The sequence below is a fragment of the Mus musculus genome, chromosome 15, assembly GCF_000001635.26.
Source record: "Mus musculus strain C57BL/6J chromosome 15, GRCm38.p6 C57BL/6J".
Lineage (NCBI taxonomy): Eukaryota > Metazoa > Chordata > Mammalia > Rodentia > Muridae > Mus > Mus musculus.
Window position 1 is genome coordinate 100,418,421 of NC_000081.6, and position 16,731 is coordinate 100,435,151.

A 16,731-nucleotide genomic window follows, 5' to 3' on the forward strand; every position below is an offset into this window, starting at 1 on the left:
GGAGTGAGGGGAAAGAAACAGATCCCTGCGGTAGTAAGTTTAGAATTAGTATTTACATTAAAGGGAGCATGTTGACCCATACCTGAATTAGAGACAAGTCTGGTCTACCAGTGGTATATAGAGACTTGGCTTCACACACACACACACACACACACTCACTCACGTAAACCTGTGGTTCACACCTACAGTCACTGGGAGGACCAAGGAGGAAGAGGCAGGAAGATCAAAAATTTAGAAATTCAAGCTCAACTTTAGCTACCTCGTAAGCCAAATGCCAGTCTGGTGTACATGAGACTCTGTCTCAACAAAGAAACAAGATATGACAATGTTTTAGCCTATTTTCTCTTATGAAAATGAATTTGAGGACTGGGCAATAACTCAGCCACACAGTGCTTACCTAGTGTGTACAAACCCATAGGTTTGATCACAATGCCTCTAATATACATGCACACACATGCATATATAATATATATATTTACACACATACATATATATACACAAATACATACACACGTGTATATATATATATATATATACACACAAACACACTCTCGAGTGCACATACGCATGCACACACACATGCATATATATATATACACACATACACACACATATACATATATACACACTCGTGAGTGCACATACACACACACACACACACATACATACACATGCACTCACACAAACAAATACACACACACACTCGGGAGTGCACATACACATGCACACACATACATATGCAAGCACATACACACACACACAGAAAGAACTGACATGAAACAAAAAGATGAGGAAAGAAAAAGGCAGGCTATGGTTTTCATCTCAGGTTATGGCTTTTATCTCAGGTTATGGTTTTTGTCTACTTCAAGACAGAAGAAATAACAGCACCTTGTGCTAGTTTAGGGGAAAGCCTCAGGGCTTCCTGATGAAGCTGAGTGGTAGAGTGCACGTCCTGGTGTTGATTGTCAGCATCCAGTTGACCGCGGCATCACAGGTCTGTTTACCCCAGCACTTGGTGTGTGAGTGTCTACCTGCCTGGGTTACTATGATGCCTTTATTCCACACAGCACGCAAGCTCGTAAAGCACAAACGGTGCTCCTGTTATACAAGGCCACTATGCCTGAATCAGGGCCAGCCCTCTCTGACACAGAGGCTGACATTTCGCTAGCCTCTCCTCCTCCCTGTCCTCCTTGAGAACTGCAATTTCAACTCAATACCCAGTGCACTGCTTTGAACCTCGGTTTGATTTTCAGTTCTGAGAATGAAAGAACAGCTAACAGGGTGGGGATGGGGCAGCCTTTAATCTTAGCACTAGTGGGAGGCAAAGGCAGACTCTGTGAGTTGCAGGCCAGTGTGGAGCCACATGGTGAGCTATAGCCAGGACTACATACAAAATAAAGACTCTGCCTCAAACAAACAAACATTAAAGAAGCAAGAAAAGGAAAACCCAGCATGGTGACTGAGTCATGGAACTCTGGCCTTTAGGAGACTAAAGCAGGGAGCTAAGAGTTCCCGGCCAGTGTGGGAGAAGCTGCAGGCCAGTCTAAGCTAGCTAGCCAGATCCTGTCTGCAGACACACAGCCACACACAGAAAAAAGGGAGGGAAGGAGAGGAGGGAGGGGAGAGGAGGGGAGGGGAAAAAGACCTGGGGAGAGGAATACAGTTGATAATGAAACTGCCTGCTCGGGTGTCAGTGAAGATAAGAACTGGCTGTCAAGTACTGAACTGTCAGACAAAAGTAGTATTTATCAACTAAGTCTTTGGTAATAAGGGCCTGAGCTGGAGAGATGGTTTAGGGGTTAAGAGCATTCACTGCTCTTCAAGAAGACCAAGCAGGTACATCAGACGGTTTACAACTGCCTGTAACTCCTGGAGATCTGACACTTCTAGCCTTGATGGGCATCTGCACACATGACATGCACCCCACAGGCATACACATGTGAGCGAATTAAAAATAATAAAATTGTAAAGAGAAAAAGAAAGGGCGGGTGTGTGGGCAGGCCCGGTACCCACTACTAAGAACTATTCCTTTTCTCTGCACAGCCAGGGTCTGACTGCTTCCTGACCGCTCACAGTTTACTCTGACCTCCAACTCTGACAGAGTTAAGCTGCCTACAAACTTCCTTCTAACCACAGCGTGACAGCAGTGTTGCCTTGGTCACCTGGCCTGACACCTTCATCCTGTGAACAACTTCAAAGGCCATCTCTACCAGAAGGAAAAGAAACCCACACAAAGCACGTTACTTCCTCTCCCACCCAAAGATGCTTTGCCCACCTTTAACAGTGTTTTTCTCCAGAAAAATCTGAAGGACATCTTTCCTTAGATCACATTCAACCCATTTGTCCTAGCAGGGACCTTAGAAATTTACCTGCTTTTCTTAAAAGAAAACGTATGCGTCAAGTCAGACCAACATAGAATAAAAGATTTCCAGCCATAGATGCTTCCTTCTGCTCTTTGGAACCTAATAAAATTTTAATAATTAACTTGTAGCCTTATCATTACATATCAATTTTAATACATTTCAACCTAAAGAAGTATTAAACTGTTGTAATACAAAGAGAAGCAAGAAAACTTAGGCCACCTGCAGCGCCACACATGGGCAGGGGCTTGATGCCTCTGACCAGCCACTTTCCAGTTTCCTATTCAGTCCCTAACAATGTTGCTGAGCAATGAGCAACAGCTGCTCCTACTCCTGGCATCTCCAACCACTGGAACGGAATTGATGGTGAGGCTCACATACAGGTGCTTGCTGTAGCAGAAATGAAGCCATCTGATAAACAGCACCACCCCCGCCCCACAAGCTCTTGGCTTCAAAATCAAACAGAAAAAGATCCTACTTTGTGGAAGGAATTCTCTCTAGTCACTCACTGAGTCACAACTGAACCATAGCTGCTCACTAGCCCTGCTGATTGATGATGCAGCTTCTGCTTTCCCGAGAGTAGAATCTCTCCTCTCCGAGATTCACATCCAGCTTCCCTATTCCTCAATGGGAGGAGCTGACACGATGTTCAGGAATTCCCCTTCTGAGTCCCACAGACCTTCCCGGAACACGAGAGAGCATGTGTGCTGCAGTCATCTGCCTTTTAGGTCTGTGTCCAAAATAAACTCAGCCCAAGCAAGACTGAGTAAAATAGCTAACAAAAAACACCAGTGAAATCTCAATGTTACATTTACCAGCAGAGCTACTGCAGGAAACAGCCTAAAACGTTACTTAACCACCCCATTCAATAAACTCAGCAGAAGCCAAGTTTGAGTGGTAAAAGTCTGTGATCTCAGCAGAGGCAGGAGGATCACTGTAAGCTAGAGGACAATTTGGTCTACACTGCAAGTTCAAGGCCAGTTAACGAGAGGTAGCCAGATCTAGTCTCAAAAAGACAAAGAGTAAGAAGGTACTGTCAGCACCTTGCATCTCTTCACCTGTAATTAGATGCACTTGCAGACTAACAGTATGGCTAGAAAGCCTTGCCTGGAGGACCTTTGGCAATAGCCCAGGGGACTCAGGGCAAAGACTACTGAGAAGGTTAAAGTCTTTAAGGAAACAGCAGGCACAAGCAAGCAGTAATTTAAAAAAAAAAAATACCGGTCAGCAGGAGACTGCCCTAAGCACTTTACCTGTATTAACTAACAACACCAACAGCCCTGACAGACCCAACCTTCACCACCACCACCACCACCACCCCATCCCCCCACCCCACCTTTAAGTGTGGACCGCAGGAAAGCTTAAGGAGCCTGAACCAAAAGTTAACACAGCCAAGAAGTAAGGAGACTTGGTCAGGGTGGAGAATGCCACGGTGGACAACGTGGACAGTTTCCCGTGGTTTCCCCACGGGTCACATGGAAGCTCTCGGATGCCCACCGGCCCTCACCAGCTCTTCTCCCATATTTTGCTTTTGCTGCCTTAAATCACACCGTTGAAAACCAAGGGATAACCGAGTGTCTCCATTTTATACAGCGGAAACTCTACTTCTGAGGATGCCCTTCCAAATATGATGTATCCAAGAAACGGACAAAGAATCCAAAGGTGGAATATCAAACAAATGAGTTTGCAAACTACCCGGCCTAGGACGCCGCTGAGAAGGGGAGTATCCATCGCGTGCAAGTGTCCCTGAACGAGGCCTTGGAAGGCGCAGGGTCCCAGGCTGCACACACAGCCGGACAACCGAGCAGCACTCAACCGCGAGGCCTGAGGCCTTCGGGCAGACCGCGCAGCTCCCGCAGCCGCTGGGCTGACAGGGCGCTGCGCTGCAGGGCACCCGGGGCTCCGGGAGGGCACTGCGGTCGCACCCCCCGGCCGGCCGGCCGCGGAAGGGTGGTCCGGTGTCCCGGGTGGCGGTGAAGAGCCGAGGCCCGTGATCGTCGGCGCCTATGCTGAGCCGGGAGCCCTCCCGGTCTCCTCGGGATACCGGGTTCCCTCCCCGGGCTCGCCGCTGCGCCCTCCCCGCAGGCTGCTCCAGCCCCGTAGGTCGCCGTCCGAGCCCCCTCGCACGCCCGCGCACAGCGGGCCGCCGTAACCCCTGACCCTGCCAGCACCCCGGCTTACCGGCTCCGCCACCTCCACACACGCCGCGCCGGCGACTCCATATCCCAGGAGCCAGCGGCGACCCAGTCAACCTCCTGCCCTCCCGTGATTGGCCGGCCGGGCGGGAGCCCCCCTCTCCTGATTGGCTGGACTCCTGCAGCTGCGGGATTGCGTGGCCGGCGGACCGGGAACGGAGGCTCCGCCCATCCGAGCTGCCTGGGGGCGGGGCCTGAGCGGGGGCGGGGCTGATCCGGAGGCGTGATTCCGCCGGGCGCGCCACGGTCCTCGCAGTTCAAACCTTCGGCGTTCTTATATTGGCAACTCCCATCCCCGGAATGCTCGGGACATATACATTTTTGTCATAGTTCCCGCCACTTCCTTTTAGGCAGCTACACGCCTTTTTCCTCCTAAGAGATGATAACTCCGAGAAACAGCTACACTCGATCCTAAGGCGCCATGGCAGTCCCTATTAGCTTCTTGAGCCACTGCTCGGTGCCCACTGACGCGCCAAGAACACCCCACGCCTGGGAGGAACCGAGAAACTTCGACCAGTGGAGCCAGTTCGGCTGCACCCGTCGTCCTACTCCCAAGACTCACAGTGATCCCACCTGGCTCTGTCTCTTCTCCACACATTTTATCCTGCCTGCCCCCAAAACAGTCCCACTCCATCCCCGGCCTCAGCCTCACCTCTTCGCAGTTTTATGACCTGACAACCCCCCGCCCCAAGTTGCCACCGAAAAGGACTTCTCGATTTCCCCTACAACAGTATAGATGACAGCCCTGTTTTCTTCATATAGAAACTGCCGGGAGAAATGTTCATTATTTGGTAAGAACGGAGATAGGAAGAAAGGGTAAACCCTAAAGATGGAAACTTTAAAAAAAAAAAAAAAATGACAGCAAAAGCAAACAGAAAGGCCCCTGGCTGGGGCTGCTGCTCTTCATACAGAATCGTCACCTGAAAGAAGAGAAACTACAAATTAATCTTGGCCGCCTCTCCAGCTCATCCGTGGCGTTGGAGAAAGGCTTCTTAAATGCCTTCGAGCCCAGAACCTTTCTTCTGGGACCTTCCGCTGCATCTAGAAAAGAAAGGGGCGAGATCTGTTTGTGTCAGCGTCCAGGTGTGCTCCTCGGCTGGCCAGCGTCCCTGGGCTGTGGCCACTTACTTAGCTCACAGTTGGGAGCAGCTGCTGCCGCCCTTGGCTGCTTCTTCCCCATGGTGCAGGACTGGTTTGGCTTTTCAGAGCAGCGCAGCCTCTATATATGCAGAGGAGTACGCCTCCCCTTGGCTAGAGAGAACACTTAAGGTAGGTCAACACTGAGGGAAAAATTTCAAACCGCACCCTTCAAAGCATAATCAAATTTCATCTTTGACCGGCCATGAGAAGGAGGAATTGTATTTCTGCCACTCCTAGTTATTAGTAAAAATTAATTGAGTTAAAAGTTTTCTTCTGAGATTTCATTTATGTGCCATTCGGCAGGGCAGGACGTGGAGGCGGGCAGTGGGTGCCCTGGCGGTAATGTAGTAAAGCCTTTTGTCTGGAGGCCACTCCCCTGGGAGTTGAAGCTGGGGTTCAGGGACTCACTCCACTGTAGATGAGCAGAGGACTCTGTCCCTGTGAGAAGGGAGGTGGAACCAATTAACCCGAAGCCTTGACAGCCCACATCCATTTTCCACTCAGTACGTGCCACACTGAAGTGATTATAAGACTTCAAAGTAAAGGTGAAAACGCCACCTGGTCTCTCCCTCCAGATCTGAAGGAGCCAAGGGCGGCCATTAGCTAGTCAATCAGTGATCTCCAGGCAGGGGAGCAAAATGGGCAGAACCAGAACTTAGTACCCGACAGAAAAGAAAAAGTCCCGAGGCAGCAAAACAGAAATCCAGGGCAGGGGTTTTTCTGTGTAGTAGGAAGAAAGCTTACAGAAAGAAGGGGGGCGGGGGGGTTGCCTCCTGGAAACAACTGGTGTACTTACCTAAGAACGAACAGAAAGAGCCGCTGACTCAGATTGCCGACACAGGCTGCACATTTAAGCAGCATGTCGGTTCTGGAAACCATGAGTTTTCTGAGCAGCGTCCCAGAGAAGAGTCTCCGTGCCTGCTCAACTCCTGCAAGTCCCAGGTTAAGAAGTGATCTGCTTCCAACTGTGGTAGCTATCAGACAGTTGCCTAAGGCAAAGTTGCCTTTGCAGATTAAGCTGAGGACAACTTGTCCTCAGAAAATAGAAGTGCCCATAAAACCATCCATGAAATCAAATCTGGCAGAGGAAAGATTTGAATTTATGAATTCTAGAAGAGAAGTAGGGATGAGGCATAGCTGAATGGTAGAGTGTGGGGCTCTGGGCTCCACTGTTACATCACACACACCAAATACATACACCACACACACATACCATACACTAAATACATACACCACACACACCAAATACATACACATACACCACACATATACACACATGACAAATACATACACATACACTACAAACACACACACCACACCAAATCCATACAAATACGCATACACCACACACATTACACACATGCCAAATACACACACCACATAGCAAATACATACACATACACCACACACACAAACTGAAATAAAAATCATGCAGGACTTGGTAGTAAACTCCTTTAATCCCAGCATTCACGAGGCAGAAGCAGGAAGGTCTCTGAGTTTGTGGCCAGCCTGGTCTACAGAGCAAGTTCCAGGATAGCCAAGACTACAAAGAAAAAACCTGTCTTTAAAAAACAAAACAAGAGCCGGGTGTGGCGGCGCACGCCTTTAATCCCAGCACTCGGGAGGCAGAGGCAGGCGGATTTCTCAGTTCAAGGCCAGCCTGGTCTACAAAGTGAGTTCCAGGACAGCCAGAGCTATACAGAGAAACCCTGTCTCGGGGGAAAAAATTGCAAAACTAAGAATGGATCTTGCACACAGTCTCCATGCGTCTCTCCTGCACACCCTATCCACTCTTGTTGCTCTGTTCCTTGATTCTCACTTAAGGTTGCCCCAACAGAACTGAATTATTTTCTATAGACACTGTGTTTCACACTTTACTGATTAATCTTCAAATGGAAGATAAAGGTTTCTGTCTCATGAGTCTGTGAGGATGAACAGATGTTTACAAAGGTTAGGTAATTTGAGAACTGACTCAGCTGTAAAGAGCCCTGGCTGCTCTTCCAAGGACCTGAGTTCAATTCCCAGCACCCACATGGCAGCTCACAACTGCCTGTAACTCCAGTTCCAGGGGAGCTGATACCCTCACACAGACAAACATGCAGGCAAAATATCAATACACATAAAAATAAATACAAAGAAGAAGGGGGAGGGGACATACTTAGCCAGCAAAGCTAGATTCAAACACCTGGCAGCCGGCACACAGTGCATCTCGTACACTGAAAACTATTCTCTTCCATTCGAATCTAGCTCAGAGACATCATGAAGCAGTCCATACAGGAGCCGTGACAGCACTTTTCTGCACAGATGTCAGCACCTACGGATAGCATTGGGTAATGTGGATCTCCCTGTGCCCCCCCCCCCTCCGCGCCCCAGAGAGACAGGGTCTCACTGTGTATCCCTGGCTGTCCTGGAACTTACTCTGTAGACCAAGCTGGCCTCAAACTCAGAAATTTGCCTGCCTCTGCCTCCTGAGCCCTGCAGTAAGGATGTGCAGCGCCATGCCCAGCAATTAATAAGGGTTGTTTTGTTTTGTTTTTTTAAAGATTTTGATTTTGAATATGTGAGTACGCGTGTGTCCGTGTCTGTGTATGTAAGTACTGCGAGTCCAGGGCCTGCAGAAGACGCCTGATACCTTGGGCTGGGACATAGAAAGTCGGTGCTGGGAACTACACCCAGGTCCTCTGGAAGAGCAGTGGGTGTTCTGCACCCCTGAGCCATCCTCCAGCCCAGTGTGGATCTTACAGCACGCATCTCTGAATGGAAGAGGTTCTTCTTAAGTTTTCCATCTGCCCGCTGGAAGTACTTTTTTCCATGCTTTTTTTTTTTTTTTCTTCAACTTCCTAAAATTAGGTACTGCTATTGACCATCTTTTCCTGGAAAATCGGAAAATCGTTCTTCAGGGTTCTTCAAAATACCTGTGGGGCCAAGGAGATAACGGCTTGGCAAGAAAGGTGTTTGCAGCGGAAGCCCAGTGAGCTGACTTGGAGCCGCCGAGGAAGCCATACAAAGGTGGAAGGAAAGGTGGAAGGAAAGGTGGAAGGAAAGGTGGAAGGAAAGGTGGAAGGAAAGGTGGAAGGAAAGGACGGGTTCCTGAGCAGCCTCTGACCTCCACTCAAGCACATCTTACACCCACCCCATACAATAATGATACAGAAGTTAAAAAAGCAACTATGTGATTGTTCTCTGGCTCCATTGGCATGGACCCCAGGGTCCCAAACCCATGGGAATTGGCAAAAATCCCTCTGGTTGCCTGTAGGAATGCTGTTGCCTGCTTGAGCCTACTGCTCCCCTGCAGAGACCTCCCACCTAGAGAGCTAACCTTTCCTCCTTCCCTGTCCATAATAAACAAGCTGAGGCTCTATACAGCTGTGGTCTCCATCAGACCTCCCAAGGTCCGCTCCATCCAGCTTTTCTGCCCCTGTGTCTGTGGGTCAGTCCTTCCTTTTTTCTCTGTGGCCCCGTCAGGTTTCCAGGACCAAGCCCTGCAGGAATTGCAAGCATTTCTCACTCTGCTTAACAAATTAACTCATTGTGTATACATTTACTGAGTACCTATCATGTTCCCAGCACAAGTTGGATGCTACAAGTATGAGTGATAATAGAAGCACAAGCCATCCTTGATTACTGGTTTTGTGCCTTTTCCCCCAATAAATTGAGCTTTCAATAGAAAAGATTGAGCCACATAAGGTGGTAACCACCTTTGATCTCCACCTTGGGAGGCAGAGGCAGAGGCAGGGAGATCTCAGTGAGTTCCAGGCTAGCCAGGGGTACATGGTAAGATCCAGGGCGTGGGGGTAGGGCTGTCCTGTCTTTGTGCAGCTGTAGCTGGCAAAGACCAGGTATACAGGGGTGTCCTATGAATGTTTTACAGATGGATGGATGATAGATGGGGTGTTTTATAACGTGTAAGACATGTTATAACTCAAGCAATAAGGAATGATAGCATATTCCTATTTATGTACGCATTTTCAAAATTAGGTTTTACACCAGAAATAATCTTCCCTAGATGCTGCTAGCATTAGAAGCTATTCCTACAAAAAAAAAAAAAAAAAGAAAGAAAGAAAGAAAAAAAAAAGAAAAGAAAAGAAAAAGAAAAAAAGAAAGCCAAAACCAAGCTCAAACATCCTTTGAGAATGAAGAAAGTTTTAGAGAAGAGTTGAAACAAGGTCTTTTGTGGGCCAGAGTGGCCCTGAACTCGCGATATAGTTCAAGTTGGCCTTGTGATCTTCCTTCAGACAGAGCCTGCAACTCATTTTGTAGACGCTCACTTTATAGGCCCGGCTGGCCTCCAACTCACAGAGATCCACCCACTTGCCTTTGCCTTCTGAGTGCTGGGATTAAAGTTGTGTGCCGCCCCACACACAAGGCTATGAAGGATTTACTATTTCAGCTGTTGATAGTTGAAGTGCTGCTGGCAGACGGCCTTAGGAGTCCAGTCCTTCCCCATTCCTTACAGCCTACATCCAGTGGGAGTGGTCCTACATCACAGCTCAGCGGCTCCTGCCTGGTCTAACTTCCTTCCATTCCCTCAGTATCACTCCCAAGTGTGTGTCCTAATAAACTTCCCCTGGGTACAGCCTTGGGGGTGGCCTCCCCTGCCAGCCACTTCTCCCAGTAACTCAAGGTCGAAGTGACTTCACTCACTCTACGGCTTCACTCCTCACCTTTTCTCCACCCTTTTCTCAACTGAGATCATCGAGGCCAGCTACAGCAGAACCTGACTTCTGCCATGTGTACGGCCAATACGGCAAACTCTTCTACCCATGCCAGTGCCCCCGTCCTTTGCCTCTGGCTGGCTGTGTGCACTACATTCCTTATCCCTCCTCACACGGAGGCATGCCTTAGACTCAATGCTTTTTTTTTTTTTTTAAGAACTGTGTATTTATTTATTTTTTATGTATATGTGAATACACTGTAGCTGTCTTCAGACACACCAGAAGAGGGCCTTGGATTCTATTACTGTTTTTTTCTTTTGTTTTGTTTTTTGTTTCTCTAGACAGGGTTTCTCTGTACAGCCCTGGCAGTTCTGGAACTCACTCTGTAGACCAGGCCTTCTGTAGAACTCAGAAATCTGCCTGCCTCTGCCTCCCAAGTGCCGGATCCCATTACAGGTGGTTATGAGCCACCACGTGGCTCTCATTTCAACAGTTTCTGTTCTGGCACTGCAGACCTTCCAGGCAAAGGATAAAGCTGCAGAAAGAATACATCTTAAGATAAGATTGCAGGGATCTGGGGGGCTGGCGAGATGGCTCAGTGGATAAGAACACCGACTGCTCTTCCGAGGTCCTGAGTTCAAATCCCAGCAACCACATGGTGGCTCGCAACCATCGGTAATGAGATCTGACGTCCTTTCCTGGTGTGTCTGAAGACAGCTACAATGTACTTAGATATAATAATAATAATAATAATATAATATAATAATAATAAATAATAAAGCCGGGCGTGGTGGCGCAAGCCTTTAATCCCAGCACTTGGGAGGCAGAGGCAGGCGAATTTCTGAGTTCAAGGCCAGCCTGGTCTACAAAGTGAGTTCCAGGACAGCCAGGGCTACACAGAGAAACCCTGTCTCAAAAAACCTAATAATAATAATAATAATAATAAATCTTTAAAAAAGAAAAGATTGTGCTGAATTTCACCTTCAACTGGAAAAATAACGTGGGCCTGTCAACCTGTTTCTTATCTGCATTTCTTTGTTTTCTTTGAGACAGGTTCTCGTGTAGCTGAGCCTAGTCTTGAACTCTGTACATAACCAAGGCTGGCCTTGAACCCCTGATCTGCCAGCCTTGCCCTCCCTGGTGCTAGGCATATTTGTGCCACCGTGGTTTGTTGCATTTCTCCATCTGCACTGAGTGCATATCTTGTGGGGAGGATGGTTTCTTCATTTTCCCAATGTTCTAGTGTTGTCTGTACTGAAACACTGTTGCTCTTTCCCTGCGTCACTGGACTGACTCCCTGTTCTTGAGGCCTCGTGTTAAACCCTCCTTCTGAAGGGCCTCCCATGACCCCAGCACCTTCAAGAAGCTGTGCTCTTTGGAACCTGGACTGTGTCCTGCTTGCCCCACAGCTCTGGCCATGGATTGCTTCTGCAGATACCCGTGCTCCTCTCTGCATGCCAGGCCTTTATTCTGCGTGCTCCTGTATCCCTGGGGAAAGCTACGGTCCCCGATTCTAACCACAGCTCCACTTCCCATCTGTCCAGTGACTCCAGAATGTCACTCTGCAGCTGTTCGCTAGGAGATGCAATGGCCTATGGCCATCACTTCCTCTCCAGAGCTCTAGCTGCAGTCAACACTGGCAGGTCCCAGATGGTCCTCTGCACACAAACCAGCAGGTTCTTGGCATTTCCCCACATCTCCTGTCTCTGTCAAGCCTGTCAGTTCTCACAGACTTCTCATCCTCCCTCACACCAAATAACGCCGCCGACAGTGACGCTCTATCTTCCCTGGGCCAGTTTTCTCTTCTGCTTCCACTGCTATCTCCTTACTTGACCTTTATGGCTTGCTTTAGGGTCTCTATTTGCAGAGATTAAAAACACTGTGACCAAAAGCAGCTTGGGGGAGGATAGGCTTCACTCCAGCTTCCAGCCCACTGGTCACTCCATCATTGAGGAAGGTCCTGGAAGGAACAGGAGGCTTGCTCCTCAGCTTGTTCTGTGGTCCTTTATGGGCAACCATTAATCATGTAAATGCCCTACAGACTTGCCTACAGGCAATCTGATGGAGGCCTTCTCTCAACTGAGATTCCTCTTTCCAGATAACTCTAACTAGTGTCAGGTTGACAAAGGACTAACCAGGACACTGCTCCTAATGACTGCAGTATCTCTGATCAAATTTTCTCCCTTACAGTTTAGAGAGGTTTAGTGGCTTCTAGATAGCTCGAGATGAAGGAGGGGTGTGAGCTCACAGTTGAATGCAACATATCTTGAAAATGTGGGGGTGTTATTTTATGCTGCTTTGGGGAACAGGGTCTCACTATTTGGCTCAGGCTGTCTTCAAGTTTGCAATCCTCCTGCATCCGAATCCTAAGTGTTGGAGTTACGGGCACGTGCCACCACACCCTCTCCAGATTTCCCACAACACAGCAACAGCCTTCTCTCCACCGGCCCACCATGCAAATCCTTCATTCAAGTTGAGCTCCGTTGTTTTCTGTTTTCTAAACACGTCTGGCTCTCCTCAGGCCATGCTCCCGATGTTGGCACTGATTCTCCCATACACACCACCCCTGCCCATTATATTGTGAAGATTGGTACTCTACAGAACTTGGGAGGCAGAAGCAGGTAGGTGGGTTCAAAGGCAGCCTAATCTACATAGGGAGTTCCAGGACAGCCAGAGCTATGTAGAGAGACCTTGTCTCCAAACGAAACGAAACAAAATCAAAAAACCAAAAGCAAACCGAAAAACCCTCCAAAGGATTGTTAATGTACATTACAAGTCATCTCTCACACTATACTTAGCATATCAGTTGTACTCAGTAGCTATGACATCACATTTTAGGTTAGATTTGGCATTGTATGTTAGTGAACTTTGATAGTTTTCTTCAAACCTATATACACAAAATTTTTACTTTTAAAAAACTATGTATCGTGTGTGTGTGTGTGTGTGTGTGTGTGTGTGTGTGTGTGAGCGCACGCACGTGCATAGGAGCATGTGTGTCACAGCATGTGTGTGTAGGTCACAGGAAACTCCTGGGAGCCAGTTCTTTCCTCCCACCCTGGGATCTAGGGATAAAACTCATGTCATCAGGCTGAGCCATCTCCGAGACCCAGGAATGCATTAATTTATTCTGATATCAACTCTGTGAGTACTATGGGTATTATTGATAGACAGCTTGCCTGGCATTCAGAAAGCTCTGGGCAGGTTTTCTGCAGCTGCCCAAAACAAAAAAACAAACAAACAGAACAGAACAAAGGAACAATAATAACAATACTTTTGAAACTGAGACAGAAGGATGATAACTTTGAGAACAGCCTGAGCTTTACAACAAGGCCTGTAACTAACTAACTAAATACATAAGAATACATTAAAAAATAACATAAGAAAATGCTACAGATAGCAAGGAAGGTGCTACTTATAGAGCCTTGTGTTAGTTGTGGATGTATATAAATGGAGTTGGAATGGATTTAAGCCACTTTTTCTTTTTTTCTCAAGACAGGTTTCTCTGTGCAGTCCTGGCTCTCCTGAGTGCTGGGTGCAGTTCTGAGTGCAGTGTTGGGGTACAGTTCTGGGTGCAGTGTTGGGGTACAGTTCTGGGTGCAGTGTTGGGGTACAGTGCTGGGTGCAGTGTTGGGGTACAGTGCTGAGGTGCAGTGCAGTGCTGATTTTTGAGCCATAGCCTCACTGTTCAGCCCAGGTTGACCTTGAACTTGAGATCCCCCTGCCTCAGTCTTTGGATCCTGGGCATATGGACTCACATCGGCCTCAGGCCTGACTCAGACTCGACAGAAGCACAATGAGTTCTTGCTTTGTCGTTTATTATCTGTATGCTATTGAACATGTGTGATTTCTGTAAGCTTTTAGTTTAATGAATGAAAAATAGGTGTGCTGGGTATGAATCCTTACACTTGTAATCCAAAGGGAGGCTGAGGCAGAAGCATCCTACAGTCGGGCTAGCCTGAGCTACATAATGAGTTCTCAGGAGAGAGGGAGAGACAGAGACAGACAGACAGACAGACACACACACACACACACACACACACAGAGAGAGAGAGAGAGAGAGAGAGAGAGAGCACCCGCACACAGGATACAGTGGCTGCAGTCCCAGCACTTGGGAGGTAGAAGCAGGAATATTCAGAGTTCAAAATCATCCTCAGCTATGTGCTGAGTTTAAACCGTGGGCTGTAAGAGAACCTCTCCCAAAACAAACAAGCAAGACCCCTAAAACATTTACCTGATCACTCATAACCTTGTTAAAGCTAAATTCTGTGTGTACAAGATTATTTTGTGAAGTGCTGAGACCCTGCAGATTTCAAGTAAACAAGTAAAAAGCTGACTACTGTCTGTATGGTTTTTTGTTTGTTTGTTTTTCAAGGCAGGGTTTCTCTGTGTAGCCCTGGCTGCCCTAGAACTTTCTTTGTAGACCAGGCTGGCCTGGAACTCAGAGATCTGCCTCCTGAGTGCTGGGACTAAAAGTGTGTGAGTTTGGGTTTTAAAGACAGGGTCTCCCTGTGGAGCCCAGGCTAGCTCCTTCGGCCTGGACCTCTTTACAGTTTATTTCTGATTTGATTGTCCACAGCAGAAATCCAGTTCATACTGGTTGTGCTGGAAAGGCCCTGAGTCACGCACGGGATTGGGAAACAAAAATGGTGTGAGTTTAGGGCAGGGCTTATCTAGGGGCCCAGACACCATCCCTAAGCCACTCTCCCTGTGGACAACTGTCAGCCTTCATTTCTGCCTCAGAACCAGCACGGTTTTATTCTTAGGTTGGCTCCCCTAGAGGAGGAGACAGCCCACCCCCTGCTCTAGGCTGGCTCTTTCTCTCAGGATAGCACAGAGAGAGTATTGCACACCTACAACTGCATCCCCAGTCTGGAGATGCCTCCCTTGGGTCACAAATCAAATCCTAAACCAAAAACAATAACTAGGGGTACTGGGGACACAAAGTGACCCCTGGACATAGAGCAGTCACCCAGTCTGAGCAGAGACCCGCGGAGTCGTCGCAAAGAGACATCAAGGCGCTGGACGCTGAAAGGGCTATGTTAGAAAGACATGGCCTCTAATCCCTGCACTCAGGAGGAGGAGGCAGGCAGATGCCTATGAGTTTGAGGCCTGCCTGGGCTACATGGGGAGTTCTAGCCCAGCCAGTGTACACATTAGAGCTTCACAGAGAAACTGGGGCCAGTGAGACGTTCAGCAGGTAAAGGTGCCATTGTCAGACCTGAGAGCCTAGGTTGGACTCTCAGGACCCACATGCTGGAAGAGAACCGACTCTCACGAGTTGTCCTCCAACCTCCACGCTCACTATGGCATGTGACACAAGTGACACGAGGGAGCACAGACGCCCACACGCGCACACATAAATGTAGAATAATTTAAAGGGGAGGTGTGTTAGTCAGGGTTCTCTAGAATAGCAGAACTCTGTAAGTTAGCATCTCTCTATACATATAGAAGAGGATTTGTTAGAATTACTCACTGGCCACAGTCCAGCTAATCCAACAATGGCTGGATGTGAATGCAAAGTCCAAGAATCCAGAAGTTGCTCTGTCCACGAGGCTGCATGTCCCAGCTGGTCTTCAGTTTACACTGGAATCCCAAAGAAGGAGGCTGTAATGCCAGTGAGGGAATGGGCTTAGCAGCAAGGAGAGAGCAAAGAGACAGAGAGTGCGGTTCCTTCCTGTCTCAAGACCCAGAGTCTAGACACGGGCATGTGGGGATCAGATCTACCCACTTCAAACTAAGCAAAAAGCCCACTTTTGAGAGTTTAAATAATTCCAGGTATAGTCAAGTTGACAACCGAGAGCAGCCATCACAGTGGGTCAGCAAAAGCTGTAGACAGAGACAAGGGTATTTTAGAAGGGACATAGGGAAGATCTCCCTAACTTATGTGTGTACATATATGTTCATGTGTGTGTGCATGTGGGGTGGTATACATGTGTGCATCTGGAAGCCAAAGATCTGGTGTCTCCGTCCATTACCCTCTATAATATGTATGGGTGTGTATGCATACATATGTGTTTACATTTTTGTGTGTGGTGGGTTATGGCTGGGAGGGGGCAGGTTTTCTCTGTGTAGCCCTGACTTGGCTGTCCTGGAGCTCCCTAGATTAGGCTCACCTTGAACTCACGGAGATCCACCTGCCTCTGCCTCCCAAATGCTGGAACTAAAGGTATGTGTCACCACACCCAGCGTCACTATATTATTTTGTGAGGTAGTGTCTCTCTCTGAACTTGGAGCTTGCCAGTTCAGCTACACTGACTGGCCAGCGGGCTGTCTTCTTCATTGCAGAGCGCTGGGAATGAGCACCACGCCCTACTCTCACAGAGGGCTGGTGATCAAACTCAGGTTCCTGTGCGTTTGAGGCAAGCATCTCTCTGCCTCAGT

At 48.2% G+C, this 16,731-nt stretch overlaps 1 protein-coding gene and 1 long non-coding RNA gene across 11 annotated transcripts in view; one reads left to right on the forward strand and one right to left on the reverse strand.

Moving 5' to 3' along the window:
• Nucleotides 1-5,789, reverse strand: part of Slc11a2 (solute carrier family 11 (proton-coupled divalent metal ion transporters), member 2) — a 36,312-nt gene extending 30,523 nt beyond the window's left edge. For 4 of the 10 annotated variants that reach the window (XM_030248382.1, XM_006520579.4, XM_006520580.3 and 1 more), the window contains exon 1: nt 4,542-4,648. Coding sequence is in view for 1 of the 10 variants with exons in the window: in XM_011245487.3 (XP_011243789.1) it covers nt 5,684-5,735 (52 nt within the window). In the remaining 9 variants the exon portion in view is untranslated. Of the gene's footprint in view, nt 1-4,055; nt 4,512-4,541; nt 4,650-5,683 lie in introns of those variants that run through there. The other 6 variants (NM_008732.2, NM_001356952.1, NM_001146161.1 and 3 more) reach the window with 4 other exon arrangements.
• On the forward strand, nt 4,773-9,730 carry Gm5475 (predicted gene 5475). Its single transcript, NR_040351.1, has 3 exons — nt 4,773-5,824; nt 7,943-8,025; nt 8,546-9,730. It is a non-coding gene; the product is annotated as a predicted gene 5475 (long non-coding RNA).
• The last annotated feature ends 7,001 nt before the right edge of the window (nt 9,731-16,731 follow it).